Here is a 13,064-nt window from a genome sequence, read left to right on the forward strand (position 1 = left end):
GTGTCCAACTATTTACTGACAGGATATCATCTAGAGCTGAAAATGACTGACAAGTTTAGAGAAGCTGCATTAAAATACACCCCCAATGTGTTTCAGCCTTTAAAATCAAAGTTAGGGGAATAAAACGTCAGGTTCTGACATTTATAGTATTTCTTTGAACCAACTCCTTCCTGTATGGCACCAATAACTCCATCGGAAAACCTCAAAGAACGAAAGGTGCCAAAGTATATAACCGCTTCCAAATTCCCACAGACCCTGATTTTATCAGACATGAGTGGGTTTAATCATAATGTCAGAGGGCATCGTGATAAAGTCAAAATTGACCAAAACATTTGCTGCTAACACAATGAAACCAGAGGATGCTAAACCCCAGAGGTCCTACCGAACCGTTTGTAATATGCAACTGGCTTTAACAGGGCCGGATTTAGGAGGATGGGGGCCCCTGGGCTGGAGTCAATACTGTATATGGGGGCCCTATATATATATATATATATATACATATAGACCAAGGTTTTTACAGAGAACATCTTGAAAAATATGAAGAACAAAATACAGATTTCCATTTATTAATGACACTTCTGCATTCATCTTATTTGGAGGAACTAGAACCACAAACACTGTTGTCTGCCATTGTAAAATAATATTCCCTGACGCTCCTCCCCAATGCGTAAGATGCGTCAAAAGTGGACCAATAACAAGCAAGCATTCAAGATGAACGTTTTCCAGAACAAATTGGAACATCTTTCATCGGTACTGTCAAAATCATCATAGTCATTGATTAAATTCTGACACTATCAATTCACAAAAACATAAAACATCCTTCGGGACCCCTGAAATGCCGGGGCCCCGGGCTGCAGCCCCTGTAAGCCCCTGCTAAAATCCGGCCCAGGGCTTCAATATCGGCCGTCCTACCTCTACCTTAGGGGCTGAGATGGGGTAGAGGTAGGACAGCTGACTTGGGACCAGAAAGTCCCCCAGCCATTCCCACGTCATGGTGTCTCCAAGCAAGACACCCAATCCCCAATTACTCACTGGGTGCTTACATAGCTGCTCACTGCTCCACCTGGGTGTAGCTCACGTGCGATGGGTTAATTGCAGAGAACTAATTTCACCGTTGTATGGGAACCTACAATGACGACAATCTCAGCCTTCCCTTAATAAGGCTGTTTATATAATGAATTTATACCAAAGGTTTGCTTAAAGGATACAAAGAAGAACCATCTGTTACATTAAATTCAGCCATTCCACAATTTCGCCTTAGTGACACTCAAAAATGCCACACACTGTAGATGATAGACGAACAAAGGCATGGCGAGCACCTGGGTGAGTGAAAGGTGAGAAAACCTGCATGAACTGGGTCACCTGTCACAGATGTACCTCTGCACTTTCACTCATCTCCCCCAGGGAAACAAATGGAGATCCAGGTGGGGGCTCGTAAACAGCATGAAAGTGTGAACCATGAGCCGTGGCCTGTCAGCTGAAGAGGTGTCTGTGTGCGAGCACCCGTTGTGGATTTTGTCTTTTTTTCATGAAGCACTTCACACCTCAGTGGGGGTCAAAGTGCACACTGGTATGAACCCAGTGCTCCCTTGGTGACCAACCCACACTGGACTGGAAAAACGTTATTCTGGTCACACAAACACATTGTGACGGCGTAAAGGTCAACAGTCTATAGGTGAGTAGATAAAGGTCAGAACCCTCATACCATTTATATATTTAAAGTTAAAAAAAATCCACAAATTAGCTCAACAAAATTTATTCACAGTTGTGTGTATACTTGTTTTTGATAAATCACACCTTGCAAATGGTAAGAAAAATGTCAGCCTTTAAGTTTTTTTCTTTCATAAAACTACTTTTCATGTCTTCAGCCCCCCCCCCCCCCCCCCCCCAAAATCTCTATAAAAAAGTCATTGCACAGGTTTGATCTTCAGAAGTGTTTAGATTTGCCTTAAATGTTGGGTTTACTCATTGATAGGTGTACAAAAAAATATTTTACTGTAATTGTTTCCCCACCTCAGACAATCCATAAACAAGACAAACAGGTAGCCGCTCCACAGTGCTGGTAATTAATGAATGTTCTGAAGATAAAATGATTGTTTTTGTGGCCAAACGATGATGATGTGGAAGGGATTCCTTATAGCTCAGTTTTAAAGAAAACAAATTACAATACCTCCTGTTCTTCAATGTGTTGTTGCAAGACAAAGTGTATTTATACTGGAACAATACTGCACTGTACTCCATGCAGACGGGCTCATTTGGAGTTGTCTGCATACTGGTTTGCAGCCGACTTGCAGTTGTTGCTGTTCATTTAGCATTTTTCAACCAATTCTATTCATCAGAACAGAATGCTTATAGGTTTATGGACATCTTCCTTATGTAGTTTGAATGTTACCTTGTAAAATAATTCAAATAAACATACAAATAAGATTCCTTCTCAACAACAAAGCTGATCATGATGTATCTGCCCGAGCCAAAACTGTCTATTTTTGTTTAACACTTGTTCCAAATATTTCTACACTAAAACTTAAAAAGAAATGAAGTCAACATAATATTACAAAAAGTGTTGAGCTACAGACAAGACCCTCACTAAGAGTTCTCCAGTAGGTGTTGTTGGCAATCAGTCCAAACACAAAGCTGAACATGTGTAAACTGGTCTGCTCGTGAAGCAGGAAGTTTATTGGTCCATCCTTTTAGGGGCTCTTTTTCTCCTCCTTTTGTTCCATCGACAATGTCTACTGTTCTTCCTGCGTCCCCGTGTTCTTTACCCACATGACACTCACTCATCCCTAGCCCCCGAGGCTGCACCCCAAGTCTGAGCTCCTTAGTACATTTTCTGTCGGCTGGGCAGTACTGCCTCCTTCAGGAAAGAGAACACAAGGAGGATCCCAGACCTCTTGCCCCGTTTGCCCTTGGTGAAATAATTAGACACCACATCATCTAAAAAAAAAAAGGAGAGAAAGAAATCTGTCATCAGTTTGACATTGCAATGATCTGAAGTCTTAAAGTAAATTTCATGCTGCACTGATGTTGCAGAAAGTGAAGTAAATGGTAAATGGACTGTACTTGTATAGACCCTTTCTATCTTATCCAGATACTCAAAGCTCTTTACAATCTGTGCCCTCATTTACCCATTCATACAGAACTCTACTAGATCTATACAAATAATAATCAGTGTTTTATCACATTCATACACTGATGGGACACACATCAGAGGCAATAAGGGGCTCAGTGTCTTGCCCAGAGACACTTGGGCATGTTACTGCTGGTGGAATCGAACCCCAACTCTAGCACTGAAGGATGACTGCTCTTACCAGTCAGCCACTGCAGCCCCAAGGTGAAGGTGGAGTACTGACGTCTTGAAGGAGTACAGTAGTCCCTTGCTACTGTGCGGTTCGACTTTCGTGGACTTGCTCTTTCACGTTTTTTCAACGATTGTCAACTTTAATATTACGTGAATGGGATGGTACGGAATAACAAGTTAATGAAAAAATACTTTGGACAGGTGCCGCCATTTTCTAGTTTTCTTTCAATAAGCCTATACTGTAAGGCCAGTCAAAAGAAATAACACTACCCAGAAGCCAACAGTGCCAAAATGGAGGGAACGTTTTGCAACCCAAATCTACGCTTTATATGAAGCTCACAGAACTGGCAGGCAAGTAACAATAATCCTGAAGCTTCCTGAAGCTCAACTATCCACGTGCACATCAATTTGGACGGGGTGGTGGACTTCGTCACTGCAGGGTATGTCTGCCGGACCAGAACCGAGCCGGACCGGAACCAAGCTGCTGGTCTGCAGAGCTGGTGAGTAAAATTTTGTAGTACTGTACAGTACGTGTTAAAATGACGTAGGTTTAAGAGTTTAGAACATTGCAAGTGTGTGGGAAGGGTTTATAAAGCCTTAAAATACATATAAATACTAAAATAAATATATAGAGTTCCTACATCCCGTTTTTCACCTATCGCCGGGGGGCATGTAACCCCCGCGATGACCGAGGGACTACTGTATCCCAAGTTGCAAAGTTAACAGCTAGTCTTCACAACTTCAAAATAAGGGTCATGGGTTAAGAATAATGCTAAGAAATGGCCTTCATCCTTACCCCTACACTCTGGATGAGCTGTGGCTGAGTGAGAGCAGTCCTCCTCCAATAAGAGAGTTGGGAGTTTAATTCCACCAATTTGTAGTCACAATGTGTCCCTGAACCCCTTAATGCCTTCGATGCGTGTCCCATCAGTTAATGAATTTGATCCAAAGCACTCATTAGTCTCTATAGAAAGGTTTAATCAGACTAGCTTTGTAGAGATGTAGCAGAGTGCTGTATGGGTGAGTTAATAGATGCAAAGATTGTGTTGTAAAGTGCTTCAAGTATCCTGGCTGGGTAGAAAGGCGCTATATAAATATGGTACATTTAGCATGTACATTTTGCACATTCACCAAGGTTCAGGTGGACCTAACCCTGGTAATATTATAGCAGGGTAAAGTAAAAGGGCTTTCTGGCTCAGTGTTACACTGGAAAGGAAACTAATCAAATTATTTTCTTCATTATAAATATTGTATGCGTTTGATTCTACGTTAGTGTTCTTCCAATATGCAAATTTGGTAACATGGTCAATCTTTACAAGTGTTACAAATACAGCATGTTATGCTTATGTGTATTACGAAATAGATAACATTACTCAGCATATTAGAATGCCATTAAACCCATGTCCTGTCAAGTTATGCAAAAAGATTCTGAATTAATTTTATCAACCATTTTGAAGGGATGTTTCATTTTGTAAGGGAATATTTTACCCATTTCTTTGGTAGGTTGAATCCAGAGCAAAGCAGTCACTCAAAATCTCAGATTAGGATTGACACCAGGACATAGGATTCACCCTAATGTCTGACTCTACTGACCGGGCTAGCTGAACTGGTAGCTAATCATAATATGGTGCTAGTCCGTATTTCTAGAAAGAGTCGTCCTGGTAAAGTTGATGAATATGAAGTCAAACCAGTGCCGTCAGCATTTGAAAGCCTCATTATTTAAACATACCAAACCTTTTAACTCCTACTCATCCTGTCAGAAAGCGGAACAGATGTCTGTTATGACTCTTACCTCCCTGCTGCATGGTCGATGGAAGTACATTTTCTCCCGCAGATAGTGACACAAAGAAGGCAAACGGGATCACCCACAGGCAGATGGTGAAGTACGCCAGCACCTAACACCAGTCACAAACAAAAGTAACAAGATTAAACAAAGACAAACATGATGAAAAACAACAAATGTGAGGTGAAGTTACCTCTGAGAACGGATAATACTCTTGTGCAAAGTACTGGAAGGCCATATAATGGTTCACCACAACCAACCCTGCAATATAAAGACAAAATAAATAAATAAAGCTGTAATGTATAAGTGACAATAACAAATATGCATATTAACCTTTTTTTTTAGAGCATCTGTTTTACAAATACAACATTAAAAGTGGTTTATGTGGAACGTACCACAGGAGAGAATGAAGTTTGGGGAGCTCAGGAGGATGTAGGGAAATGTTCGCAGGAGGCCAAAATACACCAGATTTGTAAAGAGGCCGACCCCCACCATAAAGAGAGGAAAACCTTCAAAAACATAGAGACCTGCCAGCACACCTGTGGAGAACTGGAGACATTCAAACATAGTGAGATAGAAGCTCAACATGAGTGCTCTCAACTAACTGAACATCTTCCTGCAATGTAATTTAAAAATGTGTCCTACGAGCATTTACTCACCAGTATCATGTACTTTATTATTCGACTGGTGGCTACTGTGTACTCTTCTATTAGTTCAGCCAAGTAGTACAAACCAGCAGCTGGGTGAAGATGAACAGCGATGAGCAATCACACAGAAAAAAGAACAATACTTTGTCAAAAAGTCCCTATTACAGTGAAGAAAATAAGTATCTGAACACCTGCCAATCAGAAACAATCCTGGCCCTCAAAGACCTGTTAGTCCTCCTCTATAACGACCACCTCCACTCCACGTATTATTCTAAATTAGAAGCACCTGTTTGAGGTTGTTAGCTGCATAAAGACACCGGTCCACCCCACACAATCGGTAAGACTCCAACTAGTAACAAGGCTAAGACCAAAGAGCTGTCCAAAGACACCAGAGACAACATTGTAGACCTTCACAAGGCTGGAAAGGGCTACGGGGCAGTTGCCAAGCAGCTTGGTGAAAAAAGATCAACTGTTGGAGCAATTATTAGAAAATGGAAGAAGCAAAACGTGACTGTCAATCTCCCTTGGACTGGGGCTCCATGCAAGATCTCACCTCGTGGCGTATCAATGATCCTAAGAAAGGTGAGGAATCAGTCCAGAACTACATGGGAGGAGCTGGTCAATGACCTGAAGAGAGCTGGCACCACTGTTTCCATGGTTACTGTGGGTAATACACTAAGACGTCATAGTTTAAAATCATGCAAGGCATGGAAGGTTCCCCTGCTTAAATCAGCACACGCCCAGGTCCGTCCTAAGTTTGTCCATGACCATTTGGATGATCCAGAGGAGTCATGGGAGAAAGTTCTGTGGTCAGATTAGACCAAAATATAACTTTGTGGTCTTAATTCCACTCGCCGTGTTTGGAGGACGAAGAATGATGAGTACCATCCCCAAAACACCACCCCTACTGTGAAGCATGGGAGTGGAAGCATCATGCTTTGGGGGTGTTTTTCTGCACATGGGACAGGGTAACTGCACTGTATTAAGGAGAGCCTGACTGGGATGTATTGTGAGATGTTGGGGAACAACCTCCTTCCCTCGGTTAGAGCATTGAAGATGGGTCGTGGCTGGGTCTTCCAACATGACAATGACCTGAAGCACGCAGCCAGGAGAACCAAGGAGTGGCTCCGTAAGAAGCATATCAAAGTTCTGAAGTGGCCTAGCCAGTCTCCAGACCTAAACCCAATAGAAAATATTTGGAGGGAGCTCAAACTCCGTGTTTCTCAGCAACAGCCCATAAACCTGGCTGATCTAGAGAAGATCTGTGGAGGAATGTGTCAAACTCTCTGCTGCAGTGTGTGCACACCTGGTGAAAACTACAGGAAACATTTGACCTCTGTAACTGCAAACAAAGACTACTGTACCAAATATTAACATTAATTTTCACAGGTGTTCAAATACTTATTAGCAGCAGTAACACACAAATAAATTATTTAAAAAAATCATACATGGTGATTTCTGGATTTTTTTAAATTATGTCTCTCACAGTGGACATGCACCTAAGATGAAAATTTCAGACCCCTCCATGATTTCTAAGTGGGAGAACTTGCAAAGTCGAGGGTATTCAAATACTTATTTTCCTTACTGTATGTACCATGTTCAAATTGTGCATATTATTAATCAACAGAAATAATTAGCATCACGAATTCAGTAAAACAGTAGATCGTATTATCCCTCTGAGAACATTATGAGCCATTGTTTATCCAACTATTTGTTTACATACACTGATGACGAGACAAACCTTTTAAAAAATAAATAAATAAAAAATAAAATAAATATATATATTTCATAGTAACACAAACTAAAGTGGCATCACTTTTACATGACTTTTTATGTCATTACTACCACTCTAAAAATATAAGGTTTAGCTATGTTATGTTGTATTTCCACATTGTTGAATAAATTCCCTTCTATTTTTAGTTTTGTTGCACATGACATTTCTATTTCTGTTGGGCGGCTGTGGCTGAGTGGTTAGAGCGTCGTCCTCCAATGTAAGAGTTGAGGGTTCAAATCCACCAGCAGTCAGACGCCGAAGTGTCCCTGGGCAAGACACTGAAAGCCTCATTGCCTGCGACGTGTGTCCCATCGGTGTGTGAATGTGCTAAAGCTCTGATTAGTCTCTTTAGAATGATTTGTTCAATTAGCTTTGTAAAGAACTAGTAGAGTGCCGTGTGGATGAGTAAATGAGGGCACAGTTTATAGTGTAAAGCGCTTTGAGTGTCTTGATAAGATAGAAAGGTGCTATATAAGTACAATCCATTTACAATATTTAGTCTAAAATATTACGGTAAACATCTCTGCAAAAACAGTTTCTTTCAATCACTGAGAAGAAATACATTTTCGTGTAAATAAAACACTTTGAGACATGGGCCTCGTTAACGCAAAACTTCAGAGGGTCAAAACATCAAAGTTCATGCTCAATAATCCAGGTAAAAATCCAACAGTGTTCAGTCAGGTCATGTGTGTTGTTGTTGATGTGAAAACTATTACTGGACACACATGACGAACAATTAATATATCCACGCGTGTGAAATTAGATGAGCGAATATAAAAACATGCACAAAGTGGCGCAGAAAATACCTTTACCTACAACGGTTTTAGCCTTATTAGAGGATATATAGCAACTAATGAAATAAACAGAGCATGTATTTAGAGACAGAGAGGATTTGCTGGCCCACGTTGCCGACTGGCTCATCAGACGTTTTAGGCTTCCGATGGCAAATCCTTCTAGAACTGTGCTGGAGCTGCGGCTGGTGTTGGAGCGCAACACAGCGAGGAGCCGTGCGCTGCCTGCACACATACAGCTGCTGAGCACACTGGGGTTTAGGAGCAACAGGGAGCTGGCATATCAAACAGGACTGTGCCAGCGGACCCTGAGCCGAGCCATGCCAGCTGTGTGGGATGGAGTTATCTGTATGTCAACCAGGAATATCAACTTCCCCACAATGCAGTTGAACAGGCCGACATTAAAGCTCAATTTGCAATGGCGGCAGGTTTCCCTAATGTAATCGGAGATATCGACCGCGCGCACACACTGCTATAAAAGCACCATCACAGGATGAATACATTTATGTTAACAAGAAGCATTTTCATTCAATCAATGTGCAAATTATATGCGATTAAATAACCAACATTGTGGCGAGGTGGCCTGGTTCAACGCACGATCTATTCATTCTAATGAACAGCCTGGTTGGGAACAGACTGCAAGCCGGCACGGCGTGGAATGGGTGGCTTCTTGGTGAGTCAATTCATTTACTCGTCCTAATATGTCTGACCATTTTTTCTTAATTTTCTGTGAATGTGTGTTGCTCTGACCGCACAGCATTTACACACATTGTCCAACTCACTCCTCTTGCACGTGGTGCTGATCCCAGAGGACAGGGTGCCAAACACAATGTGTTTACGAGCTTCTACCTCATTTAGAAGTGTCTCCAACTCACATTCCCCAATGTTCCTCTTTTCCCCGCTTGTAGACATCATTTTTCATAGTGCAGAGAGGAGATTCCTCAGGTGCAGGGCAGATTTAAATATTTGTGAATTTAAATTCAGGCGTGTCGGGTTTTCCCTCACAACTGATTGGAATGTACAAAGGAAGTGCGCTTGGATTCAGGCACACGGTTTCATACATCTGGATTTGTGCGTACGCCGTTTCTTGATTTAACAGGACACCTTGTTTCAGTAGGAAATCCATGCAAGTCTTTTGTACACGAGGCCCCTGATCAGTACTATTAGCATCATCAAGAATAGAGCTGATAACTTTACATTAATAAACATTTGGAGAGGATAAATTAATCTAAAGCTTTCACAAGACATACACAAACTGTTTCTGCACATCTTTACAGTTTTCATTGTTATAATGCTGAAAGCTAAAGAACAATTAAACAAGAACATATTGTCAAATTTTAATTACGAGTGCTGAGTATTTGATAACTTTCTGTTCTTGGTACTAAAGACAGATCAGTCAGCTGATGGTGAGAATCAAACCTTAGCTCTAATATGAAGCAAAGAAACATGTGTAAATCAAACAATGCAGTTATTATGAAGTAGGTTATTAAAGATCAACATCGACATAGAAGCCAAACCAAATCACTAATCAAGCAGCTCTAACAACAGAGTCAAATTTATGACAAATTTTGGTCATACAAACGACCTGGTTTAATTACGAACATCTTTTTTGTAAAAGGGGAAAATGACTTGTTCTGTGACAAACTTTTTTCTTTACAATTTCAATATCACAAAAACACTTTTATAATTCTAGACAGCTTTTTTTTTTAAAGATAACTGGGCTTCTTTTCTTGTTTTATACATTTATTTTCTCACCACATGATGCTTTTTTCAAGTCAAACTAAAAGGTTGAGGGGTACAAAGCTTTAAACTTCATGAGATGCTCTGTTTGATTGTTTTGGACAAGAAAAAAAAATGATGGTTTGAGAGTGGCGTGAAAGAAGCCATACCATATTTTCTGGGCTATAAGTCACTCCGGTCGCATCAGTAACAAAATGCCTCATGAAGAGGAAAAAACTATATATAAGTCGCTTCGGAGTATAAGTCGCATTTATTTAGACGTGTATTTCACAAAGTGCAAGAACAGACGTTTAATCTGAACCAACAATAACACACAGAACAAACCTGGGATCCTGAACAGGTTTCATTAACATAACAAGTCCAACAAGCAAGTTACTGGTAAATTCACCGATCTCACTCCACATCACTTTTGGGGGAAATTTATATTAAGTTTTTCTGTTATCTCTAAGTGAATGTTTGGGAGGGGGGGTTAGCAGCAGAGGAAGAACATATAGTTGTCAAAAGCCTAGAGGGCCCTCTCGCAGCTGCAAATTCATAATGTTTACTCTTTGGTTCATGTCAGTATGAATGAACATGTAACGTGTCAGTCAGTCAAAAATTACGTCATGAATAGGAAAAAAAAACGTATATAAAATCGCTTCAGACTAAGTTGCAGGACTGGTCAAACTATGAAAATAAGTGTGACTTATAGTCCAGAAAATACGGTATTTGTCAAAGAAGAAAAACTACTTTAAACAAAAGAGGAAGGCCTCAAGTTTGTAGAATACACAAAGCTGCTCTGGATCTGATGCAGTTACTTTCACATCCATTCATGCCTTCATGCATGTGTCAAAAATGACAAAGATCATTGTAACCATCCAGGAGGGCGGGGAGTGGGATTAATCTGCATGTGACTTGTGAACTAGTTTAAAGTTTTGCAACACTTCACATTTGAACAAGAAAATAAGTCTAGTTGTATTAAAACCCATTACAACTTTAACAATAAGTAATCAATTTTGAATCAAACTTAAAAATCACTGTAATGCAACTTTGATTGTTTATGTGTTGTTGATTATCCATGCTGCTGATTAATGCTGCTGTATTCATTCATTCGTATTCATCCACCCACAAAGACTCATGTTCGTGCTGCTGCTGTTCGGTGTATTGTGTTGCACTATTAGTGGCTAGTGTATATCTTAGATCTTTTAGTGTACCTTTTTGCGTTCGTTTAGCACAGGGGTCTGCAACCTTTGCGATAAAAAGAGTCATTTTTGAAAGAAAATAAATACTTTCGTTTACTTTGTTTTTTGTGTTTTATTCTTAGTGTTATCAGAGTTACCATATTCCTTATCAGCAACTTGTCGAAGATATTCCAAAACATTCTGGTGGTTTTGAGAGAACGATCACGCTGAGAGACTGGAAGTCGACTTAAAGTGGCTAACAAACTACTAGCATGATGCAGTCTGCATGTTTTAGGTCTTGTATTTGTACTATCCTTCACATATTTGAACATTACGTAAAATCAGCTAAAACTATTTTCATTGTTAGCAATAATTTAAATAAAATTCAGTTTTATGTTCGTTTTGGAGCCGCTGCAGAGGTACAAAGAGCCACATGCGGCAGACCCCAGGTTTAGCATATATCTTAGTTTATATCTTAGATCCTGTTTCTTTTTACACTTAAAAAAAATACATAAAAAATATAAAGGGGCGTGACTAACGCCTGCCAGGTGCTGCTGCAGTTACTACGTGGCCAGGTACGTGTCTAACATGCAACAAAGACTGAAAGATTCCCAACTTTAAAATGTTTACGATAGTCTTATGGTATTTATCGACAAACACAGCAAATCTTCAACTAAACCACCGTGCTGAGTTGTAAACAAACATATTTATTTAGGCTATTAAAAAAAAACAGGTTAGTTCACATTAGGCAGCTTTTACAGCAACCTTTACACCTCACTCTGCTGGTTGGAGTTACTTTGGCTGATCTTTACGAGCTTTTTACACTTTTAACGTTTGTTAATGATTAATTACTGATTACTAAGAGGATGCCTCAAACTCATGACGGAGAAAATTAAAAGGTACACGCTTAGCTAATAAAGAAACCTTAACAATAAGATCAGAAACCTGTCTCCGTACAAGTAAAAAGGTTTAAGTTTTATGCAACGGAGTTCATTTACCTGACATTTACCTGACATACTTTTTCACCTGCTGACCGCGATATCATAACAAGCAGAAATGCGAGCCTCGTAGTTAGCACCTGTCCACATTTTCAGCTTGTACTTACCTATTGCTAGTGTTATGAAAGATATCTGGATGACCAGCGACAGCCAGCTCAGTAAATAAATAAACCACATCTCTTTTGCATGTGCTACAACACACAAAATGAAGAAAACCACACAGAAATCAGCTAGCCGGCTGCTAACGGTTTAAGCAGCTTCCGCTGTGTTTCCGTACAAGCTGAGGAGTGCCGTAAAGAAGGCCCAGCTGCTGAAAAACACCGTGTTGTTTTTATTGTAGCGCCACCTGGATTTGGAGGGGAATTGCAGCGTGTCAAAAAACATTTTTTAAACCAAAAGGCATGTGTGCCGTGTCGATGTATTTTTTAAGGCACAATAGAAAACACACAACTTTCAAAATCAGACTTAAAATTGGAGTTCCTGCTGTATAATAAATGCTGGGTTTTTTTTGTCAAGTTTACCTTTATACAAACCAACACCTCACATCTTATATAAAATCCATGTTGCTTGAAGTCCAGTGTAAAGTTTCTACAGTCACTGATGGTTTTGGTCTATGTCATCTGCTGGTGTTGTCCACTTCTGAAGTCCACAGTCAACGCAGCATCTACCAGGAGAGCACTTCCTGCTTCCTTCTGCTGACGAGCTAGATACTGATTTAATTTTCCAGAAAGAATTGGCTCCTGCCCACACTGCCAAAGGGACCAAAAGTAATCCTCCCACAGACCAAAAACATGCATGTTAGGCTGATTGGTAACTCTAAATTGTCTCTAGGTGTGAGTGAGAGAGTGAATGGTTGTTTGTCTCGTTTGT

The 13,064-nt window shown here is 40.3% G+C and overlaps 1 protein-coding gene across 1 annotated transcript; it reads right to left on the minus strand.

Moving 5' to 3' along the window:
- Positions 1-2,653: 2,653 nt before the first annotated feature.
- Positions 2,654-12,371, minus strand: tex261 (testis expressed 261). The gene is made up of 6 exons (XM_037683146.1): positions 12,302-12,371; positions 5,744-5,823; positions 5,480-5,633; positions 5,278-5,345; positions 5,094-5,196; positions 2,654-2,937 (listed from the first exon to the last, which is right to left on the minus strand). The coding sequence occupies exons 1-6, from the start codon at positions 12,369-12,371 to the stop codon at positions 2,822-2,824; spliced, it is 591 nt and encodes a 196-aa protein (XP_037539074.1). The 3' UTR covers positions 2,654-2,821.
- Positions 12,372-13,064: the final 693 nt, after the last annotated feature.

This window comes from Nematolebias whitei, chromosome 1 (assembly GCF_014905685.2).
Source record: "Nematolebias whitei isolate Nwh7 chromosome 1, NemWhi1, whole genome shotgun sequence".
Taxonomy (NCBI): Eukaryota; Metazoa; Chordata; class Actinopteri; order Cyprinodontiformes; family Rivulidae; genus Nematolebias; species Nematolebias whitei.

Coding starts and splice junctions, on each gene's coding strand:
- tex261 (XM_037683146.1), bottom strand. CDS start 12,371: ATGTGGTTTATTTATTTACTGAGCTGGCTGTCGCTGGTCATCCAGATA. Junction 5,634..5,743: donor TAATAAAGTACATGATACTG/GTGAGTAAATGC, acceptor GAATGTCTCCAG/TTCTCCACAGGTGTGCTGGC. Junction 5,346..5,479: donor AAACTTCATTCTCTCCTGTG/GTACGTTCCACA, acceptor TTTATATTGCAG/GGTTGGTTGTGGTGAACCAT.